This window comes from Acanthopagrus latus, chromosome 16, assembly GCF_904848185.1.
Source record: "Acanthopagrus latus isolate v.2019 chromosome 16, fAcaLat1.1, whole genome shotgun sequence".
In the NCBI taxonomy this organism is placed as follows: Eukaryota; Metazoa; Chordata; class Actinopteri; order Spariformes; family Sparidae; genus Acanthopagrus; species Acanthopagrus latus.
Genome location: NC_051054.1, coordinates 15417243 through 15441752, shown reverse-complemented (window position 1 = coordinate 15441752; position 24510 = coordinate 15417243). Strand labels below are relative to the sequence as shown.

Sequence of the window (24510 nt, the reverse complement as noted above, 5' to 3'; positions counted from 1 at the left end):
ATCAGGTGAAAGCGGATTCTATCTCTGTGCACACCGAATGTATTTTTTGTCATATCCTTGTGCTTGTGTGTTTGTGTGTCTGTTTGCACATACACGTGCTTCTTTGAGAACGCTTTGGGGAGTTTGAGGGCTACGTGCACGTATCTATTGATGACTTTCTCTGCTGGCCTGCTGTCTGTGATGAGAAATGAGAGATGGCTGTGTCTGAGGTCACACACTGATTACTTGTCTCCACACGGGGTCAAATGACACTTAAATGCTTTGTTTACACTTCTACAGCTACGACGCAGCCAAGTATAGTGAAGCCTAAAGATGAAAAGCTGCGGAGTCTCTAATGTGGCCTCATGGTCTATGTGTCATACAAGGGAAGAGGATAAGTGCCACCGTAAAAAAAATGTTTTAGATGACTTTATTTTTCACAATTCTGATTTGTTTGGTTTTTTTTTTAAATCAGAGAAAGATGTTGAAATTCCTACATGAAGTGTAATTCCTGAGAAAACAAGGCAGAATTCTGAGAAACAATTTAGAATTCTGGAGACAGATGGTCAGAACTGTGAGGGGAAAACTGTCACAAGTCTGAGGGAAAAAAAGGCAGAAATCTAAGAAACTATTTAAAATTATGAGGAACAATTTAGAAATTTGTGGGCAAATGTCAGAATTCTAAGGAAAAAACAATGACATTTCTGAGAACAACTTATAATTCTGAGAGACAATTCCGCATTCTGAGTTGAAGAAGAAAATCTGAATTGTGGGAAAAGAAGTTGTAATTCTGAGTATATAGCCTCTATTTATATTCTGAGATTAAAGTTGGAATTCTGAGATAAAGCAGAATTGTGAAAAAAAAGTCAGGACACAATTTCTTCTTCTGCAGTGTCCCTAATCCTCTTAAATATCACAGGGACAGAAAACAGGATACGCCCATAACTGACATACAAAAGACACATCTGTGTATATCTTGTTACCAAAATACTCACAAAATTACGTATGACAACCAAAATAACTCAACTTACCAAATCAAAACAGTAAATTGAAGTTGTTGCCTCATAGTTTATATGTATACAGTGTTTAGTTTCAGTTGGTGACCCAATTGTGGTCTGTCTGTGTGGGTTGATGATAATCAGCTATCTTAATTTTCACTCCCAGATTCATAAGAGAGACACCAGACATGAGGGGACTGGATTTATGTGTTGATTCACAGCTTGAAGAAAGACGATAGCGCGCTGTTTTTTGTTTAATAGCTCCTGCATTTTTCAGGAGCATCTCCCGTTTCAGCTGGCTGGAGTCCTAGAACTGGACGAACAAGCGGCGGATAATTATCCACACCAGTGTTAAGTACAAATTGCACAGACTGGGTAACTGAAAGGACTTGCCGAAGCACATCACTCACAGTAACTTGGCCGCGAACTCGCACTGACAACCTTTTTTCACTTGTGCAAATAAAGCACTCCTGGGAGACAGGGGAGCACAAACACACAGCCCGATCCAAAAGAAACACTTGACGCGGACTGCTTATCGTGAAACTGTCTCCGCTGCATGATATGAGTGTAGAGCATGACTCAGTGTATTCGGTTACACTATGAAGGGCAGGTGGCCCCGAGCAGACCAAAGTCATATTTGATGTCCAACATCAGACTGCCTACACCTGAAGAGTGTGACATCACAATGATTCTAAGCTGATAACCCGGCAACAGGCCAGCAGTTGTTGTGAGGATAAAGGATTAGCTGCCATTTGCTTTTGCTGCTCTTTGAACCAGAAAGCGCAGGGCAGAAAAGGATCTCACATGAAAGCACCAACTTGCTGAGAAAGCACAGAATTGGGGGGCAGTACCTCTCATCAAAGAGCCTGATGCACTTCAAGAGCAGAAAACTCAAGCAGGGGAGGGCTTATGTGTTGCTGGTGTTTGTCTTTGCAGGTGACAGTGTGTGTGTGTGTGTGCATATGAGATTTTTTTCTTTTCTGTCTGTACGTTGACCGTGTCTGTCTGGCATATCAGGTAAGGTCTCTGTCTCCTTCCTACATTGTTGGTGGATAATGAGGTGTGATTAAATATGAATGCTAAGTGTTTGGTGGCTGGAGCCCAAAAGCTGAAACTGGATCCAGTCGGGGCCCACAGGCAGCATAATTAGCAGCTGATGATAGATGCCATTAATGGCACTTTTCCACACACTGTGCTTTTGCAGGCCTACTGAACCGGACCTCCGCGCAGCAGCGCGCTGCCTCTCAGCCATCCACAGTTAATTAAGTCACAGATAAATAAATCCTGATGTATCTGTGGTTGGTGCCACAGTGTTTTGAAAGCAAGAGCTCCGATTGTTATCAGCCTTTATTTAAATTGTTTAATGATCAACAGCGATTAAATATTAAGCCATTTGTCACATTTATTTGATCTCTTTTTATTATCGCCTCTGGGGATTTCATGTTGAAAGCATGATGAAAATCCTGTGGAAAACAATATCAGCATTTCAAAGCGTTGACGGGCCAGTGTGACGCCTTTAATGGTGGAGAAAAGCCCTTTGTGCGCGCTCGCAGGGCTGTGTTGGGTTTTGAGGGCCCTCTGGATTGTCATAACCCCAGTGTGAGATTGACTCATTCATGGCGGGCAGCCTCCAAGTCTTCATCCTCTAGCCTCTCCGCTACACGGCCCCGGACACCGCTGTGCTGCGTCACTTCAGAGGAGAGAGATGGAGACATGTCCACAGCTGTTAGCACATGCCTGCTTTGAGGTGCTGTGGCTTTAATGTGTGGAGCAGATTAAACAGGGGCCCTTTGTGGAGGCTGGATAACTGGTCAGCTCTCCCACACAGTTAGCCAGTCTTATCTGTGTTGGTGCTGCCGCCACACGTACACCCCCATATTCTCCAAAGAGCGAGCAGAACAGCTTGACACGCCGGTCAGTCTCATTAAGCGAAGCCCAGAGTTTCCCAGACGAAAGCCTGCCTACGAGTAGCCGACGGGCAAAACACTGGAGAAACTCGAAGAGACAGGCTTCTGCCTCCCAATTGATTCTTCTCGCTTGACATGAAAGCATCACCTGCAGTCTGTGAGTTGCTGGACTTCTGTGTGTCTCAGCTATAAGCTGCGGTGCACCGCGCACGGCTGTGCTGCGCTGCCTGCAGTGAAGATCAAATGGTGGATGGTTCAGCAAAGGGTCAGCGTATGTGGAGCAGTGGAACATGCCAAAATAGTTTTCCTCTTTTCCCACAGAGAACCTTCATGTGCTGGGATTAATGGGGGAGTGAAATGAACATGTCTACACAGCAGATCCACATTGACATGGTGACAGTGGGTCTGTGGTTTGTCATCGTGGGGATCAGCTGACATGGTTTCAAATGTTTAACAGTCAATCACACAAGGAGAAAATACCTATTAACAGGATATGTAAGTCACACCCTCATTTAATACAAAAAACAAACAAGAAGCCTATTGCCACTCCAGAAAAAGAAAAAAATGGATCAGTGCCATTACTTCCACAGTTATTATGAAATACAGACTCATCATGTTACAAGAAGTATTATAACAGCATCATGATAAAATGTGAAAAGTTTTGTTATGACAATAAATGTTTCATATCAGATCTTTTACAGATACTATGAAAAACAAACCTCAGATCACAACATGAACATTTTTATGTTATAGCAATAAATTATCACATTATATTAAATTATTCACACTAGAACAAAATAATAGTATATTGTAATGATAAAAAAAGGTTTCTTGTTTTAATGTGACAACTGTTTATGATGATGAAACATATAACAGTAACGACATTATAACAATAAACTTTTTGCATTAGAACATGAATCTGATCCATTTGTCTTTTGCTGGTGTGGCCATATTAAAAAAATCAAGACCAAGACGTGTTCGTCCCTGTCTCAATACTTTACAGCTTCTCTACTTTGTCTTCGGCACACAGTCCAAAGCCCATTTACTGAAGACATAAATCTTTGGAAACAGGTCACAAATATGTCTTAATTTTCAGAAAAGGCTAAAACATATGGGTATTATGGTATGGTAGTTTTCAGCACATTTGTTGGGGACTCTTTTCAGCCACGTGTCGGTTGCAGTCAGTGTGTGTGGGACTGACGGAAAATAAACCGCAGTACTCGCATGTATGGTAATGCAACAACATGTCACCCAGCCTTGAGAGCATGACAACAATGGAGGTCTATGGCACGGATGAATAAGCTATATCAAGCTTTGTTTACGCAGACAACTCATTGTAGGCTTTGGTCTTGTCATGGGATTTGTTGACAAGAAGAAAAACACAGCCAGAGTGATGCTGTCTTCAGTCATCATCTAGACTACTGGAACGACAAAGAAGTAGGATGATCTTTACAGTAAAGCCGCTCTGATGTGATGACCTCATTCACTGTAGGATCCCTATAGGGATATTTAACACCAGACGCATTCGGCTTCATTCATATGTGTCTATATTTCTCTTTAGAATGACTTTTGTTTAGTGTGGGATGATCCCCACGCTAAACAAAGATCTTTGTGAGTGAGTCAGTAAGTCAGTTTGGGAGTGCGAGTTTTTGCTGGTAGTCTAGAGCCAGACAGGGATGTATGATTACCAGACAGTGTTGAAAATGGGGGCCGTTTGTGTGTGTGTGTGTGTGCTCTCAGTTACGGCGGTCAGATCAGATGTCGTGGCTTCATAGCCGGCGTCACCTTCACATTATTCTAAAAGAGGCTGGGTTCAAGCACAAAATTAACCCTCTACACCTGCTACATTATTCAGTCTGTCTTCACCTGAGAGGGCCAGTTAGGGGCAGTAGACTGAGGGAAAATACACTTTCACCATTTGTCTTCTGACTGTTGGTAAAAATCAGTTGTAATAAAACTTATAAAACAACTGGTAGATAAAACCACATTTCGACATTCATATAAAGGGACTATTTTCCCTCATCTGGGTGGTGATAGTATATGCAATATACATGTTTGTTATTGTTTGTAAGGCTGCAATGATTAGTTGATTAGTTATCAACTATTAAATGAATCACCAAATATTTTGAAAATCAATTATTGGTTTCAATATTTTCTTTTAAGGAAAAAGGTCCTAATTCTGTGGTGGTAAGTACACCAATTTCCCACATGTCACTCACTGGATAAGTTGCATTTTGGGTACTGTAGGCATCAAGCCTTTCTCTATTCCACACATTCCAGTTCCTTTTCAGAACCTGGTGCCCACAGTGCAACTTGGCCACTAAGTGACATCACTGGAGGATATTTGCGGAATTTCATGCAGCTTCCTCCGGAGCCACAAAAGGTTTTATACTATTTTTTTCACATATTCAGTAATACTCCCCAAGGCCTGTAAACATACACTAATGTGTAAAATGGGTGGAGTTACCCTTTAAATGTGAATTTCCTGGTTTCCTTACTCCACATCATTTGGATCTCAAAAGAAACATAAATCAACATTTTTCATAATCATATTGACCAAAAAACAAATCAATCTTAAAAAAGTATTTGGCGAGTGACTCGTCAATGTAATAATCGTTAGTTGGCCTAAATGTTTGAAAGTGGAGCAAAACGTCAGATACTGCATACATTTCTCCAGATGACTTGACTTAGAAAAAACAACAGATGACTTTGATGATGATAACAAACCTGAGGCAAGAGGTTTCCACAGATGTCTCAGCATATGTGTGTGCACACCCAATCTTACAGCTTCAGAAGCTGTCTCACTCTTTGTTCCTGATCTGCCTTGCTGATCCCGATCATGTCCAGATTTAATTTAAGAGTAAATTTGTAAAAATATATATATATATATATATATATATATATATATATATATATATATATATATATATATATATATATATATATATATATATATATATATATATATATATATATATATATATGTCCTGAATATGTCCTGAATTACAGTGATGTCACTGATAGAAATACAAGATTTCTCAGTGTCTCCAGGGATTCTTTAGCTGGAGTTGACACGAGGAGTTCTGGGAAGCGCAGGAAGTCAAGCGTCCCTCTGTTATCGGGTCACTGCTCCAGCATGATCTCTGCCATTGGGTCAGTGTGCCACACATGTCTCATCTAACTGGCTCGCAGTCAGGATGCGGTTGCCATGGAACACGTCCAGTTGGAGCGAATGAAATCCCTGCTTTACTAGTTTCTAGGCAGGATTCACATGCTGAGAATCTTTTGGTAGCAGACAGGCAGCGTGTGTCTGTGGCGTGTGTGTTTGTGTGTGTGTGTTTGTGTGTGTGTGTGTGTGTGTGTGTGTGCACGTGCATATAGAGAGTGAGATATCAACAGGGAGAATGGGCTTTTGAGGTTACAGAGGAAGTAGGGCATGTGATTGCGCAGCCATGTGTGTTTGTGCGTGCACGGGGCATGCACGTGCGTGCCACTTCTGCGAGTGTGTGTGGGGGCGTGCGTGCGCTGCTCTCCAGAAACAGCTTTCTGATGTAACACAAACTGATGCCTGCCTTCGCTTACTCTCTCAGGGCTCTCAGGCGTCTTTGGGAACTTATTTATGAGCACTTGCTCTCCACAAGGCAAAAACAAATCAATGATAATACTGTTTTGCATTGAAGAGAGAGGGTGAGACATTAGGCTCTGAATTCCACTAATGTATTCTCATTTTGGGCGAGAGAATTCGTGGGTGTGCACTTCAAAGACTTAGAGACATGCCTCTCAACAACACAAAGCCATAATCCACATACTGATAGACACAGCTCAATTAGTTAAGTCAACAATGTGTTGTATTCATAATTTATGTTCCTAGCTAGTGGTAAGAGCTGCAGTGGATTTATCCATATTCATTATTTATGTTATAGAGGCCTGTGTATGTGTCTCAGCGAGAGCTGCCTTATGGCCTCAGTGATTTCGGCAGCTCCTCTCAAACACTAATACATCACAGACTAATGCATGTTAATGAATAACTTGTTTTCTCAAGATATATGTTCTAGCAACAATACTGTATGCATAGGATTTTCATTAATATTTAATTTTTGGGCTTTCGAAGAATAAACCGAAGGCTTGGTTACAAATTACCATGCAAGGGCACTGGAACATCTTAACTCTATGACAATGGCTTTAGTTATTACAGGTGTTTTCTTGCAATCTCTTAAGTAGGGGTGTCTCTTTTGTTCATCTGAAACACAAAAGAAAACGGCAACTAACACTGCCACGTCTTTGCGCCTTTTGTCGTTTACAGTGCTCACTCATGCAAGGAGTGATCAAGTTTCCAATATCACAGCGAGCGAGGAAACCAATCCCCTCTTCCACGCCGCATCCCTACCTCTTTTTTTTGGAGAGGCCACAGGTGCGCCAAACCTCGAGGTTCGTCCAATTCAGACAGGACAGAGGAGGCAGCGACCCATGACTTCTCACACAGCTCAGTGGTGATCACAGCTGAAGGGCGGGGAGGGAGAAAGAGGAGTTGGGGGGCAGGGTGATGCTCTGTGAGAGAATGCAGAGGGGTCGGCTACAGCTCCAGCTGTCCGTGGGTTTATTGATCTGTGATAGCCCTGAGGGGGAGGGGGCAGATCACCAGCACTGCCTTGCCCTTTAAAATAACAGGGCCACTAGTATCAGCTCAGTGAGGACTGTCAAGCTGCAAGCTGACTGTAAATCATTCGGAAACTCAAGAGAGAAGTGATTATATTGGGAATTTCCTGAGGTAACTATGGGTCTGTCTAGGTCCGGAATTTTCTATGCACCTGTGTTAGACAACATGGTGTTTATATGTGATGACAGCAGTATGATTCCAACATTCAGAAGGATTTCCAGGGAGCTAGAATGAAACTAAGTTGAATAGTGTAATTTATGATTTAGGGATGAACATAATGCTGACCTGAATTTATGTCAGTAAAATGTGGCCTGGTTCCTCACTGCCCTACATTGTCATTTACTGAAAAAAACACCAATACACTTCAGAAGGTGGGCATGAAAACAGTTCAATAAACTCTGCTATGGCGTTACAATCACTTGTTTTTTTTCACTGCAAAATGGTCAACTCAAGAACCCAAACAACCAACTGTTTCAAACGCCTGCTTGTCTCTTGTGACACCATCAACCTGTTGTTTTCATGTTTTCTCGGCTACAGGTGCCTATATAGACTGATCATAATCTAGACCACTTCCAGCAGGATCTAGGTCAGTTCTACTTTTAAAGAACAAAAAAGTCAAAACTGCCTCTCGGTGAACAGTTTGTTGATCTAACCAGAACATATTTGGGTGTTAATAACTTTTATAGTCAGGCAGCTTCATGTGAGGATTACAGTAAAAGGTAAACGTTGGCAATGTCATCATAACACTGGAACACTAACTGCATATTTAGGCAACACTGTATAATAACCATAATGAATAAATTGTACATTTTAGACTAGTTAATTAAGCTTTACTTTATGGTACCTCTGCTGTTCAGTGTGCAACTGTTTATAGCAAAGTGGCAACTGATGTTTGTAGGCTAAATGGTTAATAAATACCGTGCAGTTAATCTATAAACGTAATTTGGATAGCCGTTATGAAGTTGCAGATGAGTTGTCTGATGAAAAGTGTATGAAGACTTCATTGTCATCATCACTTCCTAAAAGGATGTTTATACTCTTAAACTGCACATACATGTGGAGGCTGATACCAGATCACATGAGCGTGTCGCAGCTCTCAGTGTTCCTATTTTCTCCCTCCGTTCAACGGGCATGTACCCTGAAGCCTCCTGGTGACAGCGCTCCACAAACGAGCACGGAAGCGGCGCGAAAGCGGTCTCGTGCTACGGGGGGAATTTCCCGTCCACGTGTCTGAATACGCGATGAGGAAGGCGGGATAAAAACAAATGCGGCGATTGGTCGGAGCGGCCGGGTCCGCACACGGTTGGCGGAGAGCTGCCTTCTTGTCGAAGGGGGAGGGGGAGGGGCGTTTATTTACTAACTTTCAGCACCACACCACGAACGGGAGGAGTCAGTTTGTAGCTGACGTCGGCGAAATGAAATCAGCTTGATGCAGCCTTCCTCGCAGAATGGAAGTAGCCGTGGAGGTGATACGGACTAAACTCGCCTGACTTTTCCCCCCAGGATACTGAACTCCCGATTTTGTTTTTTGTTTCTTTTTTTTGTTTTTTGAGTGCAAGGCGACAGTTACAACGAAGCCGTCCTCTGTGGTAAGTCCGTTAAAGAACACATTTTAATGCGGTTGTTCGGTGTACACTTCACGGACCTTAAAAGCGGCGCCCGTGACCTTAGGAAGGCGCAACAAAACAACGTGCCGCTGCTGTCTCAGGAGCAACAGCTGCAACGCAAATATTTGGACATTTAAAGGGAGAACTACTGAGCCCAGACTTTCACACTAGTACAAATAAAATGGCTTAAAGTTCAACTCAGCCTGTCATTCATACAGCAGAGATTTAAAATACACCGGCTTTCCCGGTTTATGTTTCACAGTCGGTGAATGGAATTCAAACCGCTTCACTGTTGTTTTTGAGGCATGTGTCTGTCCTTACTGGAGCGCAGTGACATACATTTTCTCCACGAATTAAAACAGTTACAGCTCATAAACGTGTATTTACATGTTTAAGACGTATGGACATTTCGTTGTTTTTTCCCCCAAATGTGTGCGTTTTACGTTCTTTTTATGTCTCCTTACCATCCTTTTTGACACAATTCATGGGTATGACTTAAGCCGGCGGAATGATAGCTACGTTTCAATCACAAATTGTCGCGAGGCAATTGGGGCTTGAGGAGTCCCCGCGCCACCATGGGTCTTGATGTGCATGATAGGCTATAATGTGGACAATGTGTGATATAAGGCTTTTGATGCCACTGGACTGAAACTGTGTCAAAGCTGCCTCCATCTCCACCACCGCCATCTCACCCCCCCCTTCCCTTCCCTTTTGTTCGGGTTATTTCGCTTGCAGCAGGGGGAGCCACCGCCTGACACAAACACACTGCTCACTACCAGGACAGTGGAGCAGCAACCCTGGGTGTCTGGAAGTTGAGCCTTTTCTTTTTTCTTTTCTTTCTTCTTCTTCTTCTTTTTTTTTTTGCCTTCCATGTTCTTACTCTTTGTTTGTCAAAACAAAGCATTAAGCGGTTTTACGCACAGGGTTTATTGTGAACGCACACAGTATATTGTGAGGTCTGGGCATGCTAGAGACAGGCCGGTCTGCTTATGTTGGGTGAAGAAATGAAAACTGCTTCTCAGGGTGCTGGCAAGCTGACAAACCAGGGTAGGGAGAGTGGCTTAGGATTTTCCTCAAAGACTGTCATTACTCTTTTGCTGTGGACCCTAATTTGGAAGTGTGGTGGTAGTCTAACCCTGAATTACAACTCAATGGTGACTTGGGGGTGAGCCGGTGAGGCAACTTGAATTTCACCCATATTTTGATAACTGTTTGACCCACCGTATGATTCAGGGCTGAGTAGAGAGCATCACTGACGCCATGCTCCTTGAGATTCTTGCCATATTTTATTGATTTGTTATCACACATTTTTACTAGTCCTGTCCTCAGGCCTACATATTTATTCATAAGTGCACTGATACCTGTGATTGTTTGTATTATTATAAGCTAGTAATCACGGGGTAGTTCTTTGGGAAGACAGGGCTTCTTAGCACATACAAGAGAGGTTCTGCCTTTCATTTAACCAAGTCAGCCAAACTCCCATTTGTAAATGTGACTCTACACAGTCTCCTAACCACAGTGAACTTTGTGGTTTCATCATAGAGATGAACTGAGCCATTTGTCTAAATAAGCACCAAGCTCTTTGCCACAAATGAAGGCAGGGCTTTTGCTCATTTTCTCTTCCCAACTTGTCCAGTGCGGTTTTATTGATTTGAGGGCACTCTTTATACACCAGACAGGTTGTCTATAAAGATAATGAACACTCTGGGAGAATGAATGTGTCTGAGATCATCTCATCAGTCCTAATGAATACTTGCCCAAGGTTTTCAATCATTAATGAAGTCAAATCTTGGCATGCTTTCAATTCATATGGAAGACAAATGTCCTACATTGAGATTTTTCTCTGTCTTTTTTTTTTGAAGGCTGCTCATCCGTTTGTCCCCCCGCATGGACGATGAGGAGGATGATGTGTTCGAGCCAGACCCCCACTGCTGGCGCACAACATTCCGGGAGATAAAGTGTGAGGACCGGGGCACACAGACACCTGGCCCTGCCCTGGCACCGTACAACGGCATGCTGCCTTGTGGAGTCGCAGAGGAGCCCAGACCACTCTTCTACGGTGAGGCTGATGACGTACCATATTTCAAAAAAGAAACAGGAACGCTGTCGTGTGCGTGACAATCAGTGTTATAAAACTGAAGCGTGAAACTATGATGTGAGACTCACTGTGAGAAATGGGTAACAATGTTGCCACACTGATCTCATCCTTGGCGCCTGGTAGTCGTGATCACAGCGGCTTTTATGGTCTGTATGGAGTGTACCCAGCTGCTTTGCTATTCAATGGCGCCAGACGGGCATTGTGACTGAAAGGACGTGACAGAAGTGCTCACCTGCATAAGCAATAACTGCACAAAGATTATCAGTGGCAGCAAAGTTGCATTGGCGCCATACACAAGTAATCATTCCAGAGTAGCTCCATGACAACTGACTGGAGTCTAATCTGTGTCATGAGAGTTTATTGTGGGTGAGTGACTCCTGGAACTCCTATTTCACTGATTAAAAAGGAACAACAAATGGGAAAGTTGTGATTAAAGCCAAACATTCTGACTGGTTGAAGACATGTTCAACAGCGCTTGTCTGGTCTTTGTACCTGTTGCTTAATCAGCATAGATATCATCACAGAAAAAAACACCCTGTCAGGCGTCATTCCTGTACTTACATTTTTAAGACTCAACACTTGTGGTATTGACAAAATAACAAGTCTCGGCCTTGACACTCAACAGGCAACGCAGGTTTTCGATTGCACTTCCCAGCACACTTTGAGCTTGTCGGAGATCAGGAAGCGAGGCGACGAGACAGCGGAGGGGAGCAAAGAGGGATGGAGCAGCTTCCCCGGCCGCAACCTGTGGCACGCAGTGTGGAGGCCTGCATCGGCCAGAAACTCCAGCTGATAGGAGACCAGTTTCACCGGGAACACCTACAACTGGTGAGGAGGAAATGTGCATCATCACAGACACTTAGGCCTCTAGTTTGATGGTAGTAAACAAGTGCAAGTGGGCCACTAATATCCCAAGCAGTGACAGAATCTCCCCTCAGTGCCCTCCATGAGGTGATGCATTGGATGTGTCCAACAGATTGTTCCCTGTGACAGATCTCTTTCCCATTACTTGGATAGCATCTTTAGAGAACACTTAAGGTCAGCCGGCAAACTAAAGTGCGGTAAAGACAGGAGGATACAGTGTTATACAAACCCAGTCCTTTAATATTCTGCTCATAAGGATAATGAGAAAAACACCATAAATACTTCTTGGTACTTCCTTTATAACATAGCAGTTGTAAAGATATAGTGAATTTCCCACCTCATTATTTCTTATGCAGGAGGAAATTTAATTTGTTAAATGAGCCATTTTTGGACCTAATGTGCCTCCTTGTTTTACCCGGAGGTGTATTCTCAGGGTAATACGATTTGTCTAACCTCAAGTTTTCAAATGAAACTTAATATTAATGTTACAATATGTTCTGGTTATGGCTCATTGCATCAGTAGCTTATATGGGTTCATAACAGACTTCCAATAAAACATAACCCTACTGCCGTCAAAGTAGACGTTGCTCTGCTTGTGTGTGTGTGTGTGTGTGTGTGTGTGTGTGTGTGTGTGTCAGGTTAGGCTGACATTTGTCAAAGCCAAAGCAGAGAAAGGTTTTGTCCACACATTAATAACACCACCCACACAGTTGTTTTTACACACATATAGACATACATACATAGATCCCATGTTGGTATGGTGAAGATTTATGTTGTGCAAAAAGTTTGCCCTCTTTCATTGTGTTTGCTACATATTTGTTTTGGAGAGGGTTTGCACATACACAACTTACAGAGCCCAGCGTCCCCCCCACCACCCTTAAGCCAAAGACATTGCTGAACCAGGACAGCCCTTCCCCCACCTTGCCAGCCCTAGGCCCTCCCCCTGCCTCCTCTTCCTGTTTATTTCTCTCTCTCTTTCTTTTCTCCTGTTTCCTCAGTGTGCTGTAGAGGCAAGTGGTGTGGAGGATGCCTGGCCTCGAACAATACACTGTGGTCAGGATGACACTGTCCACTGAGTCTGGGCCCTACATAATGTTGCTTGTCTTTTACAACTGTGAAACACGGTTGTGTCATTGGCTGGAAAATCAAAAAATATACATAAACCCTCAGCGTAGTGCAGGAGTTTCTTGTCGCACAGTTTAACACACATATTTATTCACACATGCGCATTTAAACCCACGTAGTGATACGTCCATGAGAAAGCAGAAGTAGAGGGAGAAGGTAAACATGTTGTAACCTGAAGCTCAGTGCGTGAGCCTCAAGGGGGACAGCTGTGGTTGTAGGGAGTCTCCAGTCAGCCCCTTCCCTTGGCCACAGGAGACAACCAAATAAGCGGTCTAAGCAGCCATAGAAAGAGGGGGGTGGGATCCATAATGATGGTATAAAATTGTATATGAGTAGAGGAGGTTGGAAATGAACCTCAAATGATCAAGTAACAAACATCTTAAGTTGTCTTAAATAGAACCCTCCCTGCCCTGAACTTTATAGAATTCTCTTTTTTTTGTTTACTTCATACTCTGAAGTGTGAGACTGTTTCTGATTTTCTCATGCACTTATCAAGTTATTTATACCCGTGCAGCTCAGCATGACTCATGTATTGTGACACTGGGAAACGCATTGCAGACAACCAGACAGTCAGGGTTGCTGCGATGTGTGTGTGTGTGTGTGTGTGTGTGTGTGCGACTGGGATCTGTTGACGCACAACTGAGGCAGGCCTGGGTCAGGGGATGAGGAAGTCCCCTGTGCTCTTTTTTGCTGGTTGAGTAAACAGCAGAGAGGACAGTCAGAGTGAGAGCGGCCCCGTGAAGTCATATCCTGATGTGACAGGAGACAGATACACTGATGTTGCGATAGTGAACAAGCGTTAAGAGCTAAGTCTTTTGCATACTGAAGAGGCAGGGAATTTTTAATGTTTACTTGCATAGAGAGCAGCATGCAGAGGTGGAGACAGTACCCACATATCATTCTTTAAGTAGCAATACCTTAGTGTAGACATACTGTTCAAGATCAGAAGTGTTAGCATCAAAAGAAAAAACTTAAAGTAGCAAATGTTAAGAGTGCCCATTGTGCAGAATGGCATGTTTCAGAATAATGTCTTTGATTTCTCTTTAGTAGAAAACATTTAAAAATCATCCAAAAACAATTCTAATGTTATGAGATCTATGTATCGTGTTGTAGATTTCTCCTGAAGTTAGCATGCTTACCAGCTAGCCACAAGTCCAAAGTTTCTATTGTGGTGTTGCGAGTGGTGTAAAAACCAGCACCGTTCAGATTCTCCCACTCTGGACTGCTAGCTGTACGGTTAACTGAGCTAACTTAGCTATGTCAGCTACAGTTCGCAGTTACTCTAGTGATATGCTTCCCCTAATTGTTTTGAATTCAACAGATGGTTAATTCTTGCGTATTGCACGTTCATTGTTGGTGGTTGAACTACTTTGTATAGTGTATCTGCTGGGTCGCTTTTGAATATGTATTGTATCAAAAAAATACAATAACTGGCACCCTGAATTTTAGTGGGGTATAATTATTAAGTAGCAAGTACCTCAAATCATAGGTAAGTACAGTACTTAGTTACCTTCCCCCACTGCCAGCATGACCACTGTTGACACTTGCCATTCAAGTGGAGTGTGTAAGTGGCTGGAGGGATGTTTTTACAACCCAAACACCGACATGCGGTTTTTTGAATGCTTGATTGAAGCCTCTGTAATTGCTATTTCTAGCTGTGCTTGTGCAATTAATTGTATCATGTGTGTGTGTACTTATGCATGAATACACCCATACTTGTTTTTCTGCTTGTTGCTGCCTGTCACTATCACACGCTCTGACAGTCAGTACAGAAACTCTCACTCCATAATAGCTTTGCAGTTTGTCAGGTCCCGTTCCTGTCAGTGGGTGATTGCAACCATTCAGTGCAGACACTTGTCTCTTAGCCATCCAAGTGCTTTTGACTGCCCTCTTCTTGATGGATTTGGGGAGCGACGTGGCTGCAAGTGCTCTCCATGGGAGCCCTGGCCCCTCGTGAGAGGAGGGATTAGGTAGCGAAGGCGCGCTGGTGGATGCTGACAGATAAATTGCTCCTCAGTCAGAGAGGGCTGGAGGGGACGGCGAGGTCCCCAGAGAATGGCTGACATTAGCCAGCCCGCCATTCGAGACACGCCAATAATGACGGCCACAATGGCAGGAAGATGGTTCTAGCCTGCACAGGGCAAGGAGCGGAGTTAGGTTTCATCCCCATGTTTTTTTAAGAGAGACGACTCCTGGTGCTTTCGATAGGAGGTGTTGAAAGCAGGGTTGAATATCGCCTCTGTGAGTGTGTGTCTGCACGCACACACTGTTTGTGGCTTTATCTCTTGGCTGTTGCAGCGAGGGCACGGCACTCTCTCCTTTCAGCACTTGCGGAGGGGGGAGGAGTGGAGTTGCACTGGAAATAAAAAACACATGAAGCTGGCTTTGGATATTTACTTTTCCTTCATTGTTCTGCGAGGACTGTCGTTCACATTGATGTCCAATTGTGCTGCTCTGTGTTATCTAACACAGAGGCTCCGTGTTTGTGTTTTTCCTCGGCTTCTTGTCTCCTCCGTGACGTGACTAATCCAGAGGTTCTTGCTGTTGGGGCTGTCCTGTTTGCTCGAGAGATAGGGCAGAGCTTCGTAGCAGCTGGCTGGACAGACATGCCGCATGGGACGCTGATAAAGCACATCAGGCTGGTGTCAGAGTGACGACACCAAGCATCTGGCTAGACTCTGCCGCTCTATCGCTGGCTAAATTTAGAGCCCAAGCTTCTTTTTGACAGTTGGTGGCGTGACTCATGACTCAGTTGGGGAAGGCCTGCGCACACTTCTTTTTTGTCACTCGCACTTTCTCTTTCTCTCTGTTTGTCTCTCTCTCTCTCTCTCTCTCTCTCTCTCTCATACCTCAGTGGGGGCTAAAGGTCACCATCACAAAAACGTTCTGTTTCTGTTTCTAAAGATAAATTGCATCTCACGTAGCTTGTAGTTAATACGCAAGCTTTGTGTCGTGATAAATCCCTCAGTCAACTTTACGTTTTACACATATTCACACACAATATACATGCTCTTTAATCGCCCTTCATCTTAGAGATGATACTGACTGCAGCCTCGCATGTCATCTAGTTTTAAGTTTAAAAGACTTGGAGCATGCCTGTGTTTACTTAGTTGAGCCATGTATGCTGCCAGCTCACCACTCTGCGCTACACATAAATATTGCTTGTTTATATGAAGCATACGTTCTGATATTATTATGTACTTATCAAAATATCCCCAGGCAAGATTTAGCTGTGTCATACAACACAGAGCTAGTCTTATCAAGAGTCCTGTCAGCCTTTGATTTGATTTGATTTTTTTTTCACCTCTCGATTTTTCTTCTGAACAAAAGTGAATTGTTAGTACGACACATACACACTGGTTTGAACCTGGCAAAGCTTATGCAACACCCTGCAACGTTCACCGCAACCTGATAAGAGTGCAGAAACCCAGAGGCTTATCACAATGGCAGTTCTTGGCTGCTAACTGTGTCAATGTTTGGACACCAACTTAACAGTCATGTAAATATGGCATATCTTATCTCTGTTTTTGGATGTTTTACCTTTCGTAAACAGTCGCGGAACATTTCTGAGAAAAAGGTGCCACACTTTGGTGCATTCTCAAGGAAAAAGTCATTGCAAGTTTCCCGCAGTTCACAAACCCCATGGGCGGAAAATAGCCACGGCATTATCAGGCGCGGAGGAGTCTGCCTTTCGTCCACAGAGGAGCCACTGCACTACTGTACCTCTCTCGTGCAGATACGTGTTTCCCAGAGGCACCCTGCCTCTCATCGAGAGCTCCCTAATCCCATTTGCTGCAATTATCTTATCTTTGCTTCTCAATGGCAGAGATAGCATTATCCCCCTATAATCGCACACAATCCAATTGGTTCGCAAACCTGAGAGAGCCTCCTCCTGAGCCAGTAGCTGCTGGTCCCTGCCAGAAAGATTTAGAGAAAGTGTGACCGTATGATGAATGTGTTTATGACTTGGAATGTGTGTTGGGAAGGACAGATTGTGTAGGTATCCGGCGGCACACAAAGAGAGGCCTCACTAATAGGTATTGTTGGGGACAGAAGCAGACTGTTGTGAAAATATCAGCGCCGTTCCGGTGTCTGGTTTTGCCTTACCCTCTTCTCAGCTGACCCTTTTGACCATGCGTCCTGTCAATTAGCTTTAGGGCCGGGTGATATGACCTTCAAAAAAAGTGCAATATTTCTAAACTATCTGGGGATAAATGATAAATCTCAGTATTCTGAAATCTCCTCCTTAACACAACAAGGTTTTAGTTAAATGAACATCAGTTATGTGGATATAATGACTAAGTGAGCTAAGGCAACAAGTAAGAGGGTCTGGTAAGTTCAGAAAATCAGTTTAATTACGTAACTGTAATGCAGCCTTAACTGTAATATTTTTATACTTTCGGAAAAGTGCACTAACTTGTGTCTGTTTTGTCTTGTTTTTGTTTCAGTATCATCGAAACCAAAGGAACCAGGGGCCGCTGTGGTGGCGCCTAGGCGCAGCTCTGCTCAACCTTCTGTTTGACAGGGGGTTCATCGCTGGAGGAGGTGGAGCGGGACGGAGGTGAGGGGGGTCTTTGCCTCACATCCCGTTTTCTTCATCTCTCTGAGGAACTGGACTCCTAATGGCACTGTCAAATCTAACACGGGTCTGTTTTGGGGGGGAAGAAGAAAGGAGACTAAAAGTCACCGCGGGACGGGGACAACCAACTTTTATACAAGGTCATGTGTGTTTTTTTTTCTTTCCAAGAAGATGCCATGATGCTCCGAGATTCCTCTACAGGACAATGTTCATATTTTGGTATACGTGTGGTGTAGCAGTTTTGTACAGTACATTGTTCTCTTTCAATTTTTTGCACTTCCAAACATGTATCCATCTTTAATGACCTCCCCAGACCCTGGGAATGCCTTATTCATTGTATTCTGCCAGAATGAGTATTGAGAAATTTCGACAGGCAAGACGAGATGGTTAGGAAAATGAAAGGAAATGTGGTGTGAGGTTTTCTTTTCTGAAGTTTCCCAGGCGACCGGACGAGTTGAATTACTAATTTCCAAAGAGGCAACTTCTCAGAACAAAGCATTTTGCACCTCACCTCAATGGAACATCTCTTCTTATTTTCTTTATTTTTGCTTTTTTCTATTTTTTTTTCTTGGTCCTCTGTTTTCTTTGGTATGCTATTAATTTGTGAACACAATCCCTCGGTATCATTCGAAACATTGGGAATAAAGCAAAGTGCACCAGCGGTTTAAATAAGCCTTTCTTCAGTCACGTGCTACATGTCGAACAATCAGAACATTTTGATGGGAACTATCAGGGCCAAGTGTACACTAGTACCGAACATCAGTGACGGGTCAAACAAGCTACGTGACTGTCTACAAATGTGTACAGCAGCATTCAGTCAGATTGCAAACAAGCACTGGGTGCTGTTACTGAAACTGAAACCTTATTGAAAAAGAAACTGTTAACTATATTATAAAAGTATTATGTTAATTGGCAAAACCATAGAATATCTGCAGCAAACAATCTAACAGCTGGAAATGCACAAACAACAGTGGAATAAGTCAGCTGAGTCAGTATTTTAACACACTGCATTTGAACACCTTGGCTGGATGTTGTCTGAGATGTAGCACACTGAAGAAGGGCTGGGAAAGAAACTCCACAAGATGCATGAGAAGATATTAAGATTAATGAGGTGTTGTGCTAACTTTTGCATGGAGGTCGAGCACCTGTGCACTAGAGTCTAACATTACAGTAAAGCATCCTTTACCTTGAAAAAAAACCCAAACTATTTGGCCAAGTCTGCCGTTTTAAATTTCAGCGTGAACACCAGACTCTCCCTCCCCAGTTTAAATTTGTCCCCAAATTCGTCCCCCAAATTCCAGTCCTCCCTGTGTTTTAGATGTGTTTGTGTCATGTGATTGTTTTCAGACCTCCATGCCCTTGAAGTGGAACTGTGGATCCACTGTTTTTGCACTAGACGTACACCCTTCGAGAGTTCAGATTGTTACCAGGCTAACCTCTGTCTTGTATGAAGGTTTTCAGTTATGACTTGTTTTCTTGCCACAACATTTCACTCTTGCGTCCGAGACAAATAATCAATGTTGAGACCTGACTGAACTGAACAGCCTGAAATCAGGATCGGATATGTTTTTTTTCTGCAAAATCTCACACACACCAGTGTTTCGGACCACAATTAGTGCCGCGTGCCTCCATTGCAAGGTTCACGTTCCTGGTTTGTTTGTTTTTTCGCCGCCCCTGTGTGTTCTGAACACCAAACAACACTGCATAATCAATCTGTGAAACAGATCTTCTCAGGCTACTTTTATGGGGTTTTACATCATTTTATAATCTATTGGGTGGTCTCGTGTTGTTTTTGGTGCTCAGTTCCAGATCTGGGACAGTTTTAGTACGCCACCACTGACTCAAATGACAAACAGACAAAAGAGGAAATGACTGTAATTATTGTTGAAATATGAATATGTTTAAAGACACTGTTGAAGATGCTGTTTGTTATATTCTCCATTGCTGAATTCAGGCCAACCTTTGGACCCAAGGAGCAGTACATATCAGGGGTCTGTAATTACTCGCTCCTTACAATGTGTCAAGTTTATCACTGCATAATTAGGGTTTCCTCTCATTTTCTTAAGGATGTCTCAGGGACAGACTGTGTGGGCTACTGGTAACCTTGAGAATCTGTTACATGGTTAGAAGGCAAGCAGTGTTTTTATGACGAAACCTCTCGAGGTGTTTTTCAAGTCTCTTTCTTTTCATTTCAGTTTAAAACAAAAGAAAAAAACCCCTCTTGGCTGATTTCTTTGCACACATAAAGGTACAGTTTGACTAAGGAGTCTGAGGCGGACTTGCTGACTGTGGTGGTGACGGGGGGCTGCTGAACATGTAGTAGTAGGCGCGTGAGGTGCACTGAATGTGGTTGTGGTCATAGTTTCCTGCGGATCCTGAACGCTGAGCCAGTCCCCGTAGCGCCCCGTCTCACCATTGACTCTAGGTTCCCCCTTTGCGTTGCTCCTTTATAACATGGGTATTGTTCATTGGTTCATTTTTTTTCCCTTTGTAATTTATTTTTTACCCTCTTATTTATTTTTGTACATTTGCCCATTTCTACTGTATACACTTGTGTGTGCAATTTTCTTTTTTTTTTCCTCCCATTTTTTTCTTTTTGGTCTTTGTTTTTTGACTTCTGTTGGTTTTTCCTCATGTGATACTCAACCCAAACTCTCCTTTTTTAGTGTCATTTATCTCCCGTAGGCTGTGAAAAGTTTGAAGTTTGGACCTTTATGAAGGAAAACACCTGTGGTCAGTCTGAATCGATGTGGGTTACAATGGATTTCTATGGTGGCATGTTTGCGCAGCGCAATTACACGTTCCACATGGTCATTGTTGCACCAGAATTCAGTACTCATGTCAAATCTTCACAGCTTCAAGGAGAACTGTTGTGTAGAGGTAGTAGAGTGTCCATCCATAAATCCATATAACCATTTGGAGAGTATTGAGCACACAGGTAGACCGCAGAGCAGTGGAGTCGAGCTTACATGTGTTTGATACTCGGAAAATAGATCTTGGGTGGAGTTAAAAACACTTTAAAAGGTGGTGATTTTCCAGGGATGGGCCTAACCATTTCAGACCTTTTTCATTATCTTTCACCCGCCACTGTGGGTAGTTTCACAATATGTGGCTGAGAAAAAAGCAGCAGCTTCGATGAAGTTTAACCTTTCAACAGGATATGACCTTTCCTATTTCTAATTAATGAGTCATTACCCATCCAAACTGTTACTAAAGATACACATGACATCAGAAACGCTTCACGCAGCAAAGAGAAAAAAAAAGGTAGCCTTCGTATTCTTCTCAAGTCACGCGTTCAGTTCTTAAACCTTGATCATTGTGTTGTAATCAATATGCACTGGAAAGTACTTTGTTTCTGTAGATCCCATGGGTCCCTTATATGTCGTGTGTTCATGTATAGTATATACTCTGGATTGTTCTCTCGGGCTAATCTTGCCACGTGTCAGACATCTATCTGCGCACCGACCAAGTGCGCTCGGATCGATGGTCTGTTTGATTTATTGGAAAGGGAAACAAGCCACCATGGTGCCCTGTATAATTTTGTTAGAATGAGGTTCCCAGGCTGCACTCATCATGTTATATGTGAGTGTGGAGAATCCCTAGAGTGGGACATGTATTTTATGGAAACCGTCAGTGTCTTGAATTTTGTAGTCCACTTTATATAAATTTGAAGTTTTTCAAGGAAGGTTTCAATTTTGATTTTTTTTTTTTTTTTTTTAAACAATAACATTTCTTCTTCATGGTCTTTCTTAACTTTTTAAAATGTATTTTCTTAAGAAAAAAGGGGTCTGCTTTTACAGTTCGTGCTTGTAAAATAATTTTAACACGAGTAGGATCCTGTTGAAGTCCATGAGATCAAGGGCATTTTTTTGTTTTTTACCATAAAAATGAACTTGCAACATTCCTTGCACATGTCATCACGGTGTATAAACAAAAACCAAGCAAACCAAAATGATAAACGGTTGTGGTTGATTTGGCCCATGAGCTTATGGCTAAGGAATATTTGCCCTTTCTTTACAGAACAGATAAAGTGTACATGTATTTGTAAAACCCTGGAATATGCCTTTAACTGCTCAGTTTCAACAAAGTCTTGATTATCACACACTCTCTGTTGTACCAAGAAATGAGACCCAGCGAAAATGTAGCATTTTTGTAAACATTGACTGTGTGTTTTCGAGACTCTACTGTGCACTCATTTTTGTGTTTATATATATTTTTTGGTTGTTGATATAATATGGAAGTAAAGACAATTTGTTATGTAGTGCAATATGCTGTACATATGGAGCTTTGCTCTACAAATCTTTTTTTCTGGATTCCTTGTTGTTTATTGGTACTTTTTTTTCAATAAAATTTTATTGAAGGTGTCAAGTTGAGTCAAGTTTGTGTTTGGACGATGATATTACATCTCGGTGGGCTTTACAGGAACACAAACCATCGTGCTACCCGAAGTTCCAGCTTTCCTTAAACTCATATGAGGAAAAATTTAAGAAGTAGGCACATGTTCAATTTGCGCTCCAAACAAACGGGGGGGCAGCATATCACCAAGGTACCTGCTAACATTAGCGAGTGAGCTCCATTAGCTGTGCAGTTAGTGGTCGAGACTGGGAGCTTGTGGCACCAGGGGATTGTAGGTGTTTACACTGCGAGGACAGGAGCTTTGGACAGTGTGGGGGCTAGTTTGGACAGGCCAGGGCTAGCTGGCTAGCACGCTAAACATTATATGCAACACAATAATAGACATCACCTTTTATTACTCCCTTCACATTCTGTTAATAACTTAAGTGTTAAATGTTTCCTGCCCAAATTCTTATGCTTTGCGCCTTAAATTGGTTATAAAACTGTCCTAATTTTAATACTGATGCCTCTTTATGGCCTAAATAACCAAAGCAGACCATCAGTGAGGAGACTGTCTATTTCTTCATTGTTATCATAGTTATTGACGTTTTAATGCATGAGGGTCATATTCCACCTTATCCATGTTGAATAAGTCATGAAATAATTTGAGTACTTTGAGTGCTGAGACCCTATGTCTCATCACTAGCCCAAGGAAAGAAGCTGTCGTATAGCCATACCATGCATCCTGCAACAACTGTGTTTAAACAGAGATTTACAGTATTTAAAATGTGTGGCATCTTTCTGTAACCTGCTTTCAAAACAAACGTGCATGCTTGCACTACCAACTTTTCAACTGGATGTCGACAGCGGCCGCCGGAATCAACAGAAAAATGAGTAAAATCGTTAATGTGTAAGAAAAGACAGGCGAAACAATTTAAGAATTCAGAGAAAAGAACAGGTGTTGCAGATGAGGAATAACAGTTACGGAAACAAACTAAACACGCACAAGTCTCGCTGTAATTTCAGACCTTCACACCTGAAACTGAGCTAAAAAATCTTGCTGGAGAACAAACACCCCTCTTCGCTCTGTTCCAACTCATTGAGCTTGAGCTTTTTATTTTAAGAAGTTCTATTGTGAAGGTAAGCCATTGATGGATTAGCCAAGTGTCTGAGGCCAGCCAGGCATTTAAAGTTGGCCAGGCGTTTGGCAGAGACTGCCCATCACATCCCTCCCGCTGGTAGGTCATTAATTTAGCGGGGGGGGGGGGGCTCCCAACCTTCTCTAATAACTGTTGTCTGCACTCCACACACGAGCCAGTGTTGCATGACATCTGAATGAGCCGCTGTATGGAGCATATGAGAAGAGTTACCTCACAGTGCATTACTGTCACTTTCTAAAAGGTTAAGGCCGATGCTGCCGAGCCTGCGGATTAGTTACACTGCAGCGCTGGACGCCCTGGTGACATGGCCGTGATTGATCACTCCTGACACATATAAACATGAAAGTTAAGTGTGTACTGCTGGAGCGGAGTAGTGTTTAATTCTCAGTGCTCCAAAAGTTTGTATCCACCCGTATGGAGGACGTTTCTTGATATCTATTGAGCGCACACAGTTCTGTTTGCTCCTTGCAGTGTTTTTACAATCACACCCAGGATTTTGTTGCACCTTTATTCAACAGGCCAGACGACTTGCAGTCGCCTCCCTCGGGGCGGACGCGTGGCTCTGCTATTGTCAGGCACGCCAAGTACGGTTTCACGCTCCGCAGCACCTGACTCACCTGTCTGGCCACTTTCAGTAAAAAGAAAACTCCCTTGTCTGTGGGCCCCTCGGCGCGTACGCACGAACACGATGACGTGTCAGAGGATGTGGTTGAAACAGAACAACAGCTTCCACCCTTGTCACGGTTGGTGTTGTGAGACCACAACTGCTGAGCACTCACCTCCTAACCCTGTGAAAGGTGTTTTGAAGTACAGGAATTTCAAGCATTTGTAGGAGCAAATTAATTAAGTATTAATACAACTGTCACAGCATGTAAAGATCGCGATATATCGGATCTCAGTTTCATCACTGCAGAGATGATTGCTTGCGTTTTTTTACAATGTTCTCCTAAATCCTGAGGCAGCAGTGTGCTGAGGATGTTCCCCGCCTCCATTGCTGTTTACCTCGGCTCCATGGCTCCTATGGTCTTCTCCTCGAGGCCCAGCACTTTAATGGGGAGAGCATTGGCTTTCCCTGGCCCAAACAATGGCTCCTCTGTTCCTCTGGCCGGGCCGCCAGCTGAAAGAGACACCCATTAGAGAAGCGTCTATCTCTGGGGTCAGGCCCAGGGGTCACGCACAAGTACGGCTCTTGTTTATGTCT

At 43.0% G+C, this 24510-nt stretch overlaps 1 protein-coding gene and 1 long non-coding RNA gene across 3 annotated transcripts; one reads left to right on the top strand and one right to left on the bottom strand.

Annotated features, from left to right (window-relative positions):
* Positions 1-1027: 1027 nt before the first annotated feature.
* Positions 1028-3657, bottom strand: LOC119034317. Its single transcript, XR_005079531.1, has 2 exons — positions 1388-3657; positions 1028-1290 (listed from the first exon to the last, which is right to left on the bottom strand). It is a non-coding gene; the product is annotated as an uncharacterized LOC119034317 (long non-coding RNA).
* A 5273-nt stretch (positions 3658-8930) lies between these two features.
* On the top strand, positions 8931-22178 carry LOC119005096 (bcl-2-modifying factor-like). 2 transcript variants are annotated; one of them, XM_037072575.1, is made up of 4 exons: positions 8931-9130; positions 11011-11207; positions 11872-12074; positions 17684-22178. In XM_037072575.1, the coding sequence occupies exons 2-4, from the start codon at positions 11036-11038 to the stop codon at positions 17798-17800; spliced, it is 492 nt and encodes a 163-aa protein (XP_036928470.1). In that variant the 5' UTR covers positions 8931-9130; positions 11011-11035; the 3' UTR covers positions 17801-22178. The 2 variants fall into 2 exon arrangements, with proteins under 2 accessions (XP_036928470.1, XP_036928471.1); XM_037072576.1 differs by lacking the exon at positions 8931-9130 and adding an exon at positions 10085-10195.
* The last annotated feature ends 2332 nt before the right edge of the window (positions 22179-24510 follow it).